The sequence below is a fragment of the Vigna umbellata genome, chromosome 4 (assembly GCF_029865625.1).
Source record: "Vigna umbellata cultivar VRB3 chromosome 4, Vumbellata_1.0, whole genome shotgun sequence".
In the NCBI taxonomy this organism is placed as follows: Eukaryota; Viridiplantae; Streptophyta; class Magnoliopsida; order Fabales; family Fabaceae; genus Vigna; species Vigna umbellata.
Genome location: NC_142168.1, coordinates 27,778,034 through 27,795,141, shown reverse-complemented (window position 1 = coordinate 27,795,141; position 17,108 = coordinate 27,778,034). Strand labels below are relative to the sequence as shown.

At 32.3% G+C, this 17,108-nt stretch overlaps 1 protein-coding gene across 1 annotated transcript; it reads right to left on the bottom strand.

Moving 5' to 3' along the window:
- Positions 1-12,327: 12,327 nt before the first annotated feature.
- Positions 12,328-13,840, bottom strand: LOC148199743 (uncharacterized). The gene is made up of 2 exons (XM_088114314.1): positions 13,559-13,840; positions 12,328-12,987 (listed from the first exon to the last, which is right to left on the bottom strand). Exons 1-2 carry the CDS (start codon positions 13,724-13,726, stop codon positions 12,469-12,471), a joined length of 687 nt encoding a protein of 228 aa, XP_087970440.1. The 5' UTR covers positions 13,727-13,840; the 3' UTR covers positions 12,328-12,468.
- Between the last annotated feature and the right edge of the window lie 3,268 nt (positions 13,841-17,108).

The window sequence follows — 17,108 nt, the reverse complement described above, 5'->3', positions numbered from 1 at the left end:
ACAACCCATATCATGCCTTCATATAATCATACAAGTATAAATTAAACATATAAGCTTCCCTTACCTAGATAGCAGTGTACGCCCTAATGCAAAAGTTGGGTTTGTCTCTTACAGCGTTCTACCCTCAGTTTCACTAGACACTTTCACTTGATCTAAATACCAAAATCAGAGATTACTCAGATACCGTCCATGCATGAACCGAGAGCATGGTTTCGTATGAAACCCTAAATGGACAACTACTAGAGAAGGGAACTTACCAGCTTAGATTCCAATTCTGTTCGGTCCAAAAGGAAGATCACAGCTGGACGAACGTTCCTACGGTTCTGAAATGGAATTCAGAGAAAAGCTTGGTGAGTTACAGTAGAGAGAAGTTTGGGAGTTCTAGAGAGAAGGAGGAGGAAGATGGAAGATCAGATTTTTTTTTGGAAAGAGAGTGCATGCAGAGGAGAGTGGAGTATTTTTCTGAAAAACCCAGTTTTTGCTCCACAGTCGAGAACGAACGTCCACTCCTCATCAGCCACGTGCATTCCACTAACGCTTTCCAGACTCCTTTAGTAGTGGCACCTGGCATTCGTTAGTGAACTGTCGTGCTCTCCAAGTGACACGCACTGCACTGCGTTCCCCACTCCAAACTCCATGCAGCGTGACACCTGGCGTCCGTTGTTGGAATGTTTTTCCTGCTGCTGCCACGTACGCTGTTTGAGGTGTCTCGTTCTCCAGCTGCCACGCGTACTCCAGTGTACGTTATTTTTCAGGGTCTTACACGTTCGCATACTCACATTCGGCATATATTGTTTCAAAATGTTTCTAATCATATGAATATTATGTACATTTATTATTAATTATTATTATTTTTATTTAACTATTAAAAATTTAGTTTCGGTTGATGTTTTTGGTTATATATAATAGACATTCCGAAATAAATTAAAAAGTATATTACGAATTACACCATCCAAAACCCACAAAAATATCACATCCGAGCTTCTTATATGTTAGATGAGCTACAACTTTCTTTTCGAAAGAGCAGACCAAGAAATTCAATTGAAAAGCATTTCTCCCAACATAAATGTGAAAGGTGAACATGTTTAGAAGAAGTTATGATGTGGAATCATTCTAAGCATATGTTGTACAAATAGATCAACAACAAAAATAAGGTTCAATACCATGATCATGTGTTGAAGGCTTATTGTAACTGAGGATATCATAGTGAAGTATAAGACGTTGATGGATCAGGATAATTACAAAAATACAACATTAATGAGACATGAGTTCAATCTAAACATGAGATTGACATCATTGTTAGAATTGTGTAACAAAACATTTAGACAAAAATCAAAACAAGGTGAGTTGATTTCTTTAATAAAATCGTGCCTTTTAAAAGTTTTTCCTTTTTAAAATTGAATTTTTGAATAAATTTAATCTCTTTAAAGAAAATAAAAAGTATAAGAAAAGAGAAAATTACACAAATAATTTTATACTAGTTCGGATTAAAAGATTTTATATCTAGTTGTTAATCTCTCTATAGAGAGATGAATCAATCATTAACAAACAATCACAACTTATAATCATAGATAATAAAGTTTAGGTTAGAAAGCACCTCTCTTGAAGACATAAAATTGAAGACATAAAAGATGAACGGACACTTTCTTTGAACACACAAAGGATGAATAGTTTTTCCTCACCACAACATAAACACTCAATCACTTAAGACACACTCGTTGATAGTTCTTGCTCTACTCACACTAGATCTTATAAAGCTTTTTTTTAAAACATGGAGAGTTTCTTTTGGCAACATAACATTAAACCTCTTAAAAAAATTATTTTGAAAACTAGGTTTAGCCAAAATATATAGACTCTTATTTTTGAAAATTAGGCAAGAAACTAAAAAGTATGACCACAATTGTCATTGATAATCAATCATCTCAAGTAATAATTGATTATTAGAGAACCTTCACGAAAACCTTTTTCAGAAGGTGATAAACAACTATCACATAGACTTTTCTGAAATGTGAAATTATTTTGCATAATCGATTACCAATATGATTGATTGATTAATTATTGCAAAAAAAATTTGAAATATGATATTATGCAACCTACTGTGTAACTTTCTAAGCTAAGTCTTACAAATATAAAAGACTTATTACAAAAGTTTAAAACTAAACTATATGTCTTCCAATATCTTTTGCATGTTTGAATTCTTATACTTGTTTTTATCATATTAAAATATTATGATCTTCATCATCTTTTCTTTTGCCAACAATTACCTCCAACTTAGAACCTTAAAAAAACCACATTCGAGCTTGTTATCTATTAGGTGAGCTACAACCTTCTTTTGGACATATCAAACACATAAACTTAATTACAAAGCATTTCTCCCTAACATAAATGTGAAACTTTTGAAGAAATTATGGTGTGGAATAATTCTATGCATATGTTTGTTTAAATAGTTCAATAAAATGAAAAAAGATAAGGGCTAATAGGATGACCATATGTTGAAGGTTTACTATAATTGAGGATATCAAAGTGAAACAAAACATAAGATGGTGACGAGTCTTTCGAGAGAAGATCATGGGAAGACACAACACTAATGAGACAGACCCAATCTAAATATAAGAGATTAAAATTTGTTAGGGAAAAACGACAAGTGCATTGATCACACACAACAAATAATAAATATCGTTCTCTCTATAAGGACTTGTGCAACACATGACAACTCTTACAATTCATAACTCCATTAGATATAAAGATCACAAAAGCACAAAAAAACTCTTTTTGATGTTTTATCAAACAATTGATGTGCAACATGAAATTTAACATAAAGTATTTGTCAACACTCAATTTTGTCCGGGTTGAAAAAAAAGAAGTGTTTTTATTGGTTTTTTTATTTTATTTTACCTTTTTGTTTTATTCTATTTTTTATATATTTAGATTTTTGCTTTTAATTCAATTTCTATTTTTCTTATCTTCAATTTTGTTTTAATAGAGTTAATAATTAAAAAATTAAAAAATGAAATTAAAACTGAAAATAAATAATAAATAAAATAAAAATTAAAAAAAAAGGGGGAGAGGATGAATGGGACGCGTGTCTGGAATGAGGGGGACAAGGTGGTTAAGGGAATATTTTTCGAAGATTTTTAGAAGGAGAAAGGAGAGGAGACCGGGTGGTTAGGGAGAGATTTCCAAGATTTTTGGAAAGAAGAAAAGGAGGTTTTGATAGCTCTGGTGATTATCTTGGATCATCCATCGCTGAGGAATTTTTGACTATTTTTTTTTGCACCGGCAGAGAACGAAAAACGCCAGCTACAAAGGTGAGAGATCATCGGAGACGAAGCAGAAAAGGCAAGCAGAGCTACAAGAGGTAAGCACTCACTCGTGTGGATGTAATCATGTAAGTTTGCTGCATTATGCTTCATTGTTTATGCTTGAAGTCGCCTTGCTTGAATATGTATCGTGGTAGGAATCTTCCCCTTTCTCTATTCTACATTCTTACTGAAAATTTTCATCACCTTTCTCTAAGAACCCCTGCACATTGAAGCTCTGAAAATCCCTTTGGTGTCAATCCGTTTCAAAATACTTGAGCATCACGAGTTCTCCCAATTTCAACATTCTTTAATGCCTCTGTTCACCCCTCAACCAACAACAAAATTGAATCATTAAGCAGAAATTCATACACAACCTATAATTCCTTTCCTCTGCAAGAAGAAGAAACAACCACCACACTGGTCTCACATAGCCAAAAAGCTCCAACTCACTCACTTCCAAGCCTCCACTAGGCTCCCATCATCATCTCGCCAACCCATTTTTACGTATGATCTTCCTAGAGTTAGTAGAGATCTCACACAGAGCACTACGAAGAGTTCATCCCAGGGAGTGCGTTTTCGTCATTCACGAGAAGGGAAAGAGAGAGTTGAACGCCGCAACCGGCGGTAGCTCCGGTGGAGTGTGGTGTCGCTGGCGACGTCGAGACTAATAGAAGGTGGTGGCGCGGTGGCTGGTTCGAAGGAATAGTAGTGCATATGCGAAGGAGGTGGGGAAGTAGGGCTTGGCCGCTGTTAATGGCGCTACGGTGTTGAGTTCCGGCGGCCTGGGCTGTGAGGGAAGTAAACCCGTCCCTGGGTTGGCGTTTTCGAAGCGAGGAGTTCAGGTTGTCACCGGCGAGGCCAAGTCGTGGTCTTGGCAGAGGTGGCGGTGGCTGGTTCCAGCCGAGGTGGCGGCAGCGTGCCTCCCAGATTTAGGGTTTTCCTGGTCAGAGAGAAAGAAACTTGGGTCTCTGGAGAGTGTGTGAGATAAGAGAGGGAGCTTACGGGAGGGTGTTGGATCTGAGTGGGTGAGGAATGAGAGCGGGAAGGTAGAACCCCTAGGAAATTCTAGGTTAGAAACCATTTAATTGGGCCAGGCCCAAAATTGGGCGTACGTCCAGGAACCTTTGGTTTTTTTTCGAACGATAGTCATCCAGCCTCATCATCCCAACGAACGCTCGTCCATAACGAGCGTTCATCATCCAGCCTCATCTTCCCAACGAACGCTCGTCCATAACGAGCGTTCATCATCCAGTCTCATCTTCCCAACGAACGCTCGTCCCAAACGAGCGCTCGTCATTCGGGCTCCTCTTCCCACATCTTCCCAACGAACGCTCGTCCATAACGAGCGTTCGTCATCCAACCTCATTTTCCCAACGAAAGCCCGTCCATAACGAGCGTTCATCATCCAGCCTCATCTTCCCAACGAACGCTCGTCCCAAACGAGCGCTTGTCATTCGGTCTCCACTTCCCACATCTTCCCAACGAACGCTCGTCCATAACGAGCGTTCGTCATCCAACCTCATTCTCACCAACGAACGCTCGTTATCCAAACGAGCGAACGCTCGTTATCTTTAAGCTTTTTGACCGTTCGTTCAACATTCTCACCAACGAACGCTCGTTATCCAAACGAGCGAACGCTCGTTATCTTTAAGCTTTTTGACCGTTCGTTCAACATTCTCACCAACGAGCGCTCGTTATCCAAACGAGTGAACGCTCGTTAACCTTAAGCCTTCTTGAGCGTCCGTTCACCATCTTTACCAATGAGCGCTCGTCATTTAGCTTTCGTTCCAAACGTCCGCTCGTTCTCAAGCTTTCGTTCCAAGCGTCCGTTCACCATCTTGCCACAACGAGCGCTCGTCATTCAGCCTTCATTCCCAATGTCCGTTTGTAATTTCAACAACGTCCGTTCGTTATGTCTCTCTACGAACGCTCGCCATTCTGAATACTGTCCCCAACGTTCGTCCAGCCTCTCCCATTTCTTTTTTTGTTTATTTATTTTCCTTTATTGTCTGATTTTATTTTGTTCTATTTATTTATTTTAAATATATACTTATCTTAAAATATATATTTAATAACACAATATTGATAGTTTAAATAAACAAAAAATTTTCAAGAAATACGTTTTAAAGGTTTAAGCACACGTGTGACCGCTCGCGTCGTCCTTGTGCTAAAAACCTTTTCTTCTTTTCTTAAATAAAATTTCAAGAAATACGTTTTAAAGGTTTAAGCACACGTGTGACCGCTCGCGTCGTCCTTGTGCTAAAAACCTCTTCTTCTTCCTTAAATAAATTTACAAGAAAAGTTTTAAAGGTCTAAGCGCACGTGTGACCGCTCGCGTCGTCCTTGTGCTAAAAACCTTTTCTTCTTTTCTTAAATAAATTTTCAAGAAATACGTTTTAAAGGTTTAAGCACACGTGTGACCGCTCGCGTCGTCCTTGTGCTAAAAACCTCTTCTTCTTCCTTAAATAAATTTACAAGAAAAGTTTTAAAGGTCTAAGCACACGTGTGACCGCTCGCGTCGTCCTTGTGCTAAAAACCTTTTCTTCTTTTCTTAAATAAATTTTCAAAAATACGTTTTAAAGGTTAAGCACACGTGTGACCGCTCGTGTCGTCCTTGTGCTAAAAACCTTTTCTTCTTTTCTTAAATAAATTTTCAAGAAATACGTTTTAAAGGTTTAAGCACACGTGTGACCGCTCGCGTCGTCCTTGTGCTAAAAACCTCTTCTTCTTCCTTAAATAAATTTACAAGAAAAGTTTTAAAGGTCTAAGCGCACGTGTGACCGCTCGCGTCGTCCTTGTGCTAAAAACCTTTTCTTCTTTTCTTAAATAAATTTTCAAAAATACGTTTTGAAGGTTAAGCACACGTGTGACCGCTCGCGTCGTCCTTGTGCTAAAAACCTTTTCTTCTTTTCTTAAATAAAATTTCCAAAACATATGTTTTAAAGGTTGAACACTCGTGTGATCGCTCGCATCGTCCTAGTGTTCAATACCTTTCTCTCTTATTTATGTAATTTTAAATGAGGGTACGAGTGCTCGTGCGATCGTCCGCATCAGCCTAGCACTCAATACCCTTAAGTTTTCCTAAATAAGTATATAGCGGTATGAGTGCTCGTGTGATCGTTCGCATCGGCCTAGTGCTTAATATCGTTATCTCTCTTTTCAAAAATAATTAAAAATATTTAAATATCATTTTAAAGGTATGAGTACTCGTGCGACCGTTCGCGTCGGCCTAGTACTCATTACCTTCTTTTTTCTCGAAAATATTAAAAACATAAAAATCTCCAAAAATTAAAAACATCTGCTTTTCCAAACAACAAACAATCTTTTAGCTAGAACTACGTAACCCTGATTTCTCATTTTGAATGAGAATACGTAGGAGCAAGGTCAATCCTTGTCGGGCCCAAAAAACTAAAAAATATATTTTGTTTATTTTTATTTTTATTTTAGGGATAGTTAAACATTTTGAAACCACATCAAATTCGCGTATTTAGTTAAAGGTACTGCCTTAGGGCAGGCGTTGTAGGGTGCTAATACCTTCCCTACACGTAACCGACTCCCGAACCCAGAATCTGGTTTTCGCGGACTGTGTCTTATCGTATTGTGGTTTTTTCCGTAGTTTTCCATAATAAACTATGGTGGCGACTCCAAAATCTCTTTTCGAAACCCGTTTCTTTTTGGATCGTCGTCCCGTCGCGATTCCGGTTGCGACAGTATTTACAGATGTCAAGACTAAATTTTATTCCTTTCATTCTCATGCATTCACAAATATCTCAATTTCATATTCAAGTTAAAATCAACTCACTAGTTTACTCAAATTATATTCCTATTAACTTTGATTCTATGATAACTCAATAAAGTTCAATGCATTGGATCATTAACAAGCAATCATGCATTAAGTTTAATAGTCTTAAGATTATTAATGAACATGTTGAATCCCTAGATACAACTCCATTAGGAAGTCAATTTCATTTTTAAGTTCAAAAGACATTTTCTAATACCTCAAGAACCAATAAACAAGTTATGGATGATCAAGCCATAACAAGCATTAAAATCAAATATTAACCTAAATTGGAAAATCATATATATATATATATATATATATATATATATATATATTAGCAACATAAATTATACAAGAATTTAGTTTATTACATCTAATCTCAACAAAATAGGGTTAGCTCTATATGGTGGAGAACATAGTGTTTACAAATAGAAGAGATAAGGAAGAAATGGAAACCAAAGAGAATATCGAAGCCCTTTCCTAAGGTTCTTTTGCAGTCACTCCATGCTCCAATAGCACTTATCATTCGCATTTTCATTTCCAAATTGCAAATCATCTTCCTCTCCAACCCCAAAGGAGGAAAATCACCACGAATGGAGAAGAATACCCAAGGAGGAATGAGAGAGCTTTCCAACACCCCTAACAACCTCTAAGAGGCTCTCTTAAGCACCCAAAAGTGTTTCTCTATCATGCAAAATAAGGGATGCCACAAACCATCATGAGAAGCATAATTAAATATCCAAAATTTTACATGTCAACGCTGTGACCGCCTGGTGCCATCTTAGTATCGTTAGGCACTATTAGATAAAACACAAATAACAACTCCTTGTAAGGTCACCACTTGACACCTCTAACCACTGCCCAGTGCCACCTTGTATTGCTCGACATTGTAGGGCGTGATTCTAGTGGGGTTTAACACAAGTATTTGCTCCAAATTTATCTTTTGTTGTCTAATCATGCTCCTTTGAGGTCCAACTTGCTTTCCTCTACTAGGATTACTTTCTAATCACTTATTTCACATACTCAAAATAGATATTAGAGGTAAAATAAGAATAAACAAGTGTCAGGTTGGACGTCTACAACATTAACTTATTTACACAAGTGTCACCGATCATTTTTTACGTGGAATATCCGGGGGTCAGACGTCTAAAGGGTGACGTTAAAGACATTTTCTGCACTAGTAAAAATAACTAAAACACACTTTAGGATAAAATAAGGTAAAAATTATGAAGAGTTGAATTTATTCACTAAAACAAACACACTACAACATGTAAAAATCAACATTATCAACATCACCTTTAACCCAAAACCTCCGAATAATGGGTTTATGAGTATTCATCCTTATATAGTATTCAACTTTCTCATTTTTACTCATTGTGGAACTTAGATTCACACTTGGATTCTCCTGCAATCTTCTCCTTAAGTGTAAGTCCTTTCACATTGACACTTTCTATTTGAGCTTAACCACAAGTACCCCTTAGTTGCATCAACGTTCATCATAACATAACACTTTTCTAACCCTCTGAATTGGTTACCATGACTAACTATCGGTTCTGATACACTAATGAGTCTTTTGAGAGAAGATCTTCAAAGAAACACAATATTAATGAGACTTCAGTCTAACTCATATAAAAAATTAACATCACTTTCAACCTAGAATCTTAAAACAAATGATGTTGAAATCTTTATATAATACTTAACTTTTTAATTTTTACTCAAGTCTTAGACTCACACTTAAATGTCTCAATGATTATTTTGGTTTATTGGAAAGTCTTTGCCAAGGCCTCAGTCTGGGTGTAATATAATTTTTTAGTGGAAGATACTTAAGTCATATCAATTGGGTTATGGGGGTTGCAGGAAGAAAACATGGTGGTGTAGGAAGAAGGCCTTTTATTGTTTGCGTTTTCACCCTCTCTTAGTAGTGAGCTTTCGTCCTCTGTTACAGGGAAATACATAGTTAACCCACATATTTGTTCTACTAATTTGTTTAGCTAAACTACACTGCTAATTTAACTAGATTTATTATTTAGTAAATTAAAATAATAATAATAATAATAATAATAATAATAATGATAATAATAATAATAATAATGATAATAATAATAATAAATAATAATAATAGTTAAAGGTCTTTCTAGAAAAGGAAATAACATTTATGCGTAAAATTAATTGTTTAAATTAACATATGCTTTTACTTGCTTGAATAATTTTATTTTGTTTTTGTTAACGTGTGAATAGTGAAGAGTTTAGTTTTTAAATTAATCTTTTTTAAAGAATAGGTTGTGAATGACATCAACCTTTTGAGGCTAGTTAATATTTCGTTGTCATGAAAATCCAACGAATTAGAAAGTTCAGTTTATGACAATTTGGTGATTCCAATTTCACAATTAAATGTTAATAAATATATTAAACTTTGACTATTATTCTAATATAAACAAACATAACATACATCAATCCTAGGTTCTATTATCAGTTGATGAATTTTACAAAATGATTATATTATATTTTACGCTACAGTTTTTATTTATTTTTATATAGAATATAACAATTTTATAGTTCAGAGATCTAATATATCAGAAAATGATGCTTAACCCAATTACACGTTGCTTGTAATCCAATGCGAGAGGATTTTATTTTATTCAACATTATGATTTTCCACTATTACGAGTTAGTCACGATTATTAATAAAGAATTTTCTTCAAATGTTTAATATAATTAAATATTTTAGGAATTACATTCAAGATAAATTATTGAAATAAGCAGTTTTAGGTTAGTTGATTCATGTATTTAGTGTGCTTCCATTATCCACATTACTTAATAATCTACTAATATAATAATTAACATTGATAATTCACTAAAAAAATCGATCTCATAATTAATTTAGTAAGAAACAAATAGATAAAAAGCATTTAAAAGTGAATTTTACATAATTACCTTCTTATTTAGAAAAAGATATCCCGACTATTTTTCAGTTATCTTGTCTTTATATTTTATACAAGAGAAATATATATATATATATATGTGTGTGTGTGTGTGTGTATGTATACACACATACAAATATTATGAATTTTATTGAAATATAGTTTATATGTTAAACTTATTTATTGTTTATGTTTTAGTTACATAAAAATATATATTATATAATATGCAAACTAAATATTACTTATTAAAAAAGTTAGATTTAAGAAATTAATAATAAAGATAACAAATAATCCTTTATATATATTTGATTAGGCTAATGTAAACATATAAATATAAACCCCATATCATAAATGCAAAGTTTAAATCTCTCAACCAACTTATACATACAATTTAAATTTCAACTCTTTGACTAAAATAATTCACTGATAATTATTAATACTGGACGCTAAAGCAACTTAAAAACGAAGACTTTTTTTTCCCATACTATACGAGGAAGTTAGGCGTGGATGATTTTTAAAAAGTATTTTCTGTTTTCTTTTGAATTAAAATTCAATTTTATTTTGGTTTTCTTACGCTAAACTTTATATAAAAATAATATTTTTTAATATGTTATGTACAACTTTTAAAATTAAATAAAGATCATGCATTTTTATAATTGGAGATAAATATGATTTTTGCCCACAAAAATATTTAAAATTTAATTCCTATCAAAACTCAGTACGTTTCTAGACCATATATATAAGTGATGTACTAGACCATATATATAAGTGATGTAGTTTTACTCCACGTGCCTAAATACATGGTTTCAAATTAGGGATAAAACTTAATCAAGTTTTTATAGACATTAATATTAAATATTAAGATAACACGATATTGAATTATACTTTTTTTTAACTCTTAATAAATAAATTTAGACTGAAGAATTAAAGTTTGAATAAACTTATGAATTGATATTAATATTTTAATAAAAATGATGTGAGTTTTTATATGTGTGAAGTCACTAAAATTTACTTTAACAATAATATTTTATATAATTTATGTCTAAGTGATTTTAACTATCAAAAATCATCTCTACTTACTGATGTACAAATTTACTTTCTTATACAAAACTTAAAGTTTGAAAATATTATTTAATCTAGATTAGTTATTAATTATGTAATTTTTAATATTGCATGATTTTTTTGAAAAATAATATTCAATCCTATAATTACTATTTTCATCATTTGATACAATTTATATATATATATATATATATATATATATATATATATATTTATAAAGTTTGTTAACTTATATAACTTTTTAAAATGTACTAAATTTTAGTTCATAAAAATATATCTATTCATAAAAAAAAGACATACTTTAAATATAGGGCTATTTTTAAAATTTTTATTTTTAATTTAAAATAAAAAAATTAAAAATTATTCAAATATTCTTAACTTTAAAATTTAGAATTCATAATATATAAGGATATTTTTATTAAGTCAAATTTAGTATAAAGTTACATAAGTTACTAATATATATATATATATATATATATATATATATATATATATATATATATATATATATATATATATATATATATATGATTAAATAAGTTTTCTTATTTTATTTCTAAAATGGATATGTATTGTTGTGAAATGAGTACATTTAAATTTTATCAATGTGTTTCTGTATACCTAACACTTCCATAATATATATGAATTTGGTTTAATGATATTAATATACAATAAAGAATTATAAACTATTGGTGTACTTGACATATTTACATATTTGTTCAAATTTAATGATATTAATATATTATAAAGAGTCATAAATGATTTGCAAGTAGGTGACATATTCATATTTATTAACTGTTGAATATCATAAATTTTTAAAATTATCAATTTCAATATAGATTAATATCGAAAGTACGGAAATCTTATAACTGTTTTTTTATCCCAATTTTTTGATTTTAGGAAACCAAACACAAACAAGAGTACTTTAACATTTTGTTTCAAAACTGAAACTTTACTTTATTTCTGTTTTGGAAAACTTTCATTATATTTATTTTGACTATGTTTTCTTTTTCTAAATAAATTTTATATTTAAAGTATACTTACATTTGAAAACAAATATAAATAATTATCCTCTGTTTAGACGGACTTTTTTTTTAATTATGTTTATTTCCCTACAACTTAGATTAATTGAATTCATAAACAAATTTCTTCATTTATTTCATAAACAAATGTGAAAAGAAAAATTTCAGAAATCACGTACGATGCATCAAAATTTAATAAAAGACTAAAGAAACATAAAAAGAAAAAAAAATCAAGAATTAAAAAGATTGTAAACCCAGGTAAATATTTCTTCACCTATTTCTTATTCTGGATTAATTTTGATACATAAAACACTAATCATACAACTTTTACAGATACACGATACACATTCTTTTCTTGAGACACCATAATACAATTTGTACTAAGTGTTCTGATCTTCATGAATACAACCATTTGGCGCAGAATGAAAATCTAGGTTGTAGAGCAGAACTAGCATGGCCATTGAAGAGAGGAAAGTCGTCACAGGTCCAAAGATCCAAAGCAAGAAGGAAAGTGCAGAGTATAGAATCCTGTTTCCCAGTGTGTTCAAGAAGACGGCCTTGTCGAAAAGCTGAGTTAAATACTGTGAATTGACTAAGGACTTGTGATCTTGTGGAGAGCAAATGAGAATATTGATTTGATTGAGAAACCCTATGCAGCAAGTGTGACAGAAAAATGAGAATAAGAATGCAGCAAGGAGAATGCCATATTTCAGACCCACCATTAATTCTCCGTCTGCTCCAAAAATCGTGGACTCGATTGCGTGTTTAGCACTGTATGTGCTGCTTATCACTGCTCCCAGCCCAGCACATATCAGAATGGCTGATGTCGCCATTAGGGTTGATGCCATTATCCAGTTTCGAAGAGATTGGATCGCTACCACATTCTTTCTGTCAATTTCCTGCAATAGTAAAACACTGAAATCACTTTTCATGGATGTATTTGAAGCTATAACAGACAAAAATATTATGTTTTAGGGTGAAAATCTAATAAAATAGTAAGTTTGTTATATAATTTCTAAAATCTAATGAAAATTAAACTAATTATTTAAATTTCAAATGATTTATTTAATACATGACACATCTCTAAGTTGCCATGATTAATAAAACCTTCGTTATATGAATGCTTTATTCGAGGTTATGTCAACTTTCCTTTATAATGAAAAAATGTTGGTGGTGGTGAAGATGACTAAACACAGTTTCTCCTAAACGTTAAATCATGAGAGAGCACTTAGAAAAGGTATTTATTTTTTCCATTCTAATAAAAACAATCCTCTTTTAATTTCTTAAGCAATATAACAATCTCAGCATTATTTGCCCTCATAAAAAAGATAAAAGAAAAGCGATGTAAATCAACAGAAAATAATAAACGTGATTTTAAGTGTAATTAATTTTAAAAAAAAATTATGCTATTTTCCAGAAAAAAAAAACAGTTCCAGAACTTTGGGAGAATATATGAAAGATGAAGAATACCTTCATCATGACAAGAACCCATGATCTGCGACTGTCAGCTTCTCTTCCAAAGGTTGTGGTGAAGGGCTGTGTCTGAGTCTTATGCCATAACCAGACATGATATGCTACAATCATCACTAACCCTAATGGCACCAATATCACATCCAAATAGTATTTTCTCCACTCCATCTCAAATTAATTAAACTCTCTTCTTCATCTACTGTTTCGTGTTTTACTTTTTTTCACCTTAGTTAGCTGCATTTATATATACTATGTATACATAGAAAGAGAGAGAAAGAGAAAAACATTTTAATCAATGCTCATGAACATACACACGTGCTAAAGAAGTTTAGGTAGAAAAAAAGTTAAATTTATTATCAATGAATGAAAAGATAGGAAGGTTTTGTACTTACATTTCGTTTGGTTGAGGGTTAGAGAGAATGAAAAACTGATTTCAGAAGAAATAGAATAAGAGGGGTGCTTTGGATAAACCGATGTGAAAAAAAAAAAGAGAAAAAGAAAAAGAAATTAAAAAGTTAAATTTAAGTCTAATTCAAAAATAAATTTCGTTAAAATAAACTTTAATTCATAACTTGATACTATGTTAATTAGGAAATATTTGAAAGTGTTATATCATGGTTTGTTGATTTAGGCATGAAGACCGACTGACTATTGATCATCATAACATATAAATGAAATTATTAGAAGAAATTAACAATATTCTAAATTTGAGGTTTAAGAGATATTTTCTTTACATGATCACCATCCACCAATATCTTTCACAGTTAAATTAAATTATCGGTAATGCAATTGTGATTATTTCCAAGCTCTTCCTTGGTCATTATGTAAGAGTTGTATGCTCTTTCTTTCATTTAGATCTAACCACATACATCCATCTTGTTTATAGTCTCTATATCATTAACAAAGCATATGAACTCTAATTTCATCTAATTAATAATAAAGTATTGGTTCACCTATATCAGATCTAATTTCATTCCAAACTCAACATGCGTTGTAGGACAATGGGATAACCTACTACTACTTTTATTCACAATGAAATGGATCAATCGAATCCTAATAAGCCAAATAATGTTTATATCGTAGAAATGAAAGCATAAAAGAAGAAATTGTCTCTATCCTAATTAGATTTTCATATTTTTAATTATTTTATGAAATCCACATTAGTTTATCATTATTATTATTTTTAATCCACGTGTTCATATTTCTAACACTATCTAAGTTTAAAAATTATTCTTCACTTGGTTATATTTAAAAAAAATAAAAAATTATGAAGAAAAAAAAAGGAAATCATCGTAATTAATAAAAACTTTAGTTGAATTAGAAGTTGTCACACCAACATCTTCTAAATTAAAAGTTATTATCACTGATACGTTGTTATCTCTCATGACAACAACTTTGATTCAAAATATTTATAAAGAACTCGCAACTTCACATTTTTTAAATATAATAAAAAAGTGATCCTTCTTCACGAAAACTTTAATTTAGAAGTTATCAACACTCTATATATCTTATTCATGAATTATAACTTTTAAGTCAACTAGCTAGTAAATTATGAATAAACTTACCCCATTCGTCTACCTTTGCAATCTTTCCTTTTGGTTTTAAAGATTGAATCGTGACTTTTATAATAAGAATGATTATTACAATTTACACACCTATAATGGTTGTGATGAAAAGTAGCATCAAGCATGACAGAAGTCACATCAATATAAAGAGAGTTTACATTATAGAGGCATGTATATTAATCTCTTAAACTAATTTTAATATATATTACTATAAGAAAATAAAAATTAACTTTCAAATAAAAGAACCAGATGATTTAAAATTAAAGTTAAACAACATAAAATTATTATAAAAATTATTACCTTTTATCTCAAGAAAATTTTTTTTAACACTATTTTCTTTTAAAAAATCAAATTAAAAAAAGTTTGAGTAAGCTAATTCGACAGCAATATGATAAATTTACTAGGCGCTTTAATTAAATATTAGTGGATTTAGCTTACTTTAAATCAACATTATCTTTTTATAATTATTTAATGATTAAAAATACTTTTAATATGAATGAAATAATTTTTAAATTTATTTAAACAAGTTACTATTTAATATAAAAAAGTTAATATTTATTTAATAAATAGTATATTTTAAATATTGTTTTATAAAACTTTTAGTGTTGAATTTCAGTATTAAAAAAATACCATGTTAATGTTGACTAGATCAAACTTAATTTTATTTATTTAAGTTAATATATTTTAAATTAACGTCAACTTTTTACTATAAATTTATATATCTTCATTATATGAAACGAGATCCTTTGGTAGTTGTTAATCAAAATATTCATTTTAACACTAGTGCAGAAAGGGGAAACGGCACCGGTTCTTTTGGGCCATAGACAGCGATTTCTGAACCGAGGCATATCTAGGCGAGGTAAAAAGTGATAGCCTATTTGCCACGGTTCTTGGACCGAGGCATAAAAAGACAGAATTTTGACTCGGTTGAAAGTTAACCGAGGCCGTAGGTTCTTTTTTTTTATTCATTTTCTTCTTTTGTACACTAATTTTCCAACGGTCTCATTCACGTGCACCAGCATCCACTCTACTCTTCTCATACTCTAGTGCTGCACATTTCCTTTTCGTCATTTTCCATGTGCCCTTGCTGCTGCTGTCCATCACGTACACACATTTCTGCTGGACATTCTACTCATTTCTTTTTGGACACCATCCTTTGCTGGCCGGAGCTGGAGCTGGAGCGTGAAGTGTAGTGTGCTTGACTTCCACCATGCCGCCACACTCCTTCTTCTTCTCCACGGGACACTCTTCTTCTCCAAAGTTGGCGGCTGCTCTCCCTTCTTCAATCACCATTCAAAAACATCATCAACCAGCCGCTCCATCTTCTTTTGTAATTGATCAGGAGCAATCCAGAACAGAGAACATATAACTGATTTCAAAATTAACATACCCAATTGAACATCAGAAGGAGCAATTTTAACATACCCAATTCAATTCAAGATCATAAGGAGCAATCCAGAACAAATAACTGATTTGAACATACCCAATTCAAAATTAACATACCCAATTGAACAGATAACTGATTTTAACATACCCAATTCAAGAGCATCCACTCTCTGAGCTCTCTTCGCACTCGTGTAAGTCGCACTCCTTTTCTGCATCTTCTCTGCACTCTCTCATTCCGATCATCGCCACTACACGCACCTTCAAAGTGTCCGGAACCTTCACATGTGCCACCTCCACAAACCCCTCTCTGCTTCCACACCTGGACAAATTGCTCTTCCGCATGCAACCACCCGACCCGTCTCGAAGAAACCACTCCCTCTCGGACCTCGGTTCGAACCCCGGCAAACAGTCGCACCGCTTGAAGGTTGATGCCTCCCCTTCTCGCAAAAACGCCACCGTTGTAGGACGTCCTCGCCACGACCTCGCCGCCACCTCGTCGTGCCTCGTCGCGCTTGCCGCCAACATTGAGTCTGTCGTGGTGAAGAAAGAGAGAAGAAAGAAGATGGAATTTAAACCCTTTCAGAAACCCCACCGCTGCA

What these genes read in the sequence shown, in the direction of transcription:
- LOC148199743 (XM_088114314.1), bottom strand. Translation starts at nt 13,726, where the DNA reads ATGGAGTGGAGAAAATACTATTTGGATGTGATATTGGTGCCATTAGGG. An exon ending in GGGTTCTTGTCATGATGAAG is followed by an intron (nt 12,988 to 13,558) that starts GTATTCTTCATC and finishes TTACTATTGCAG; the next exon opens with GAAATTGACAGAAAGAATGT.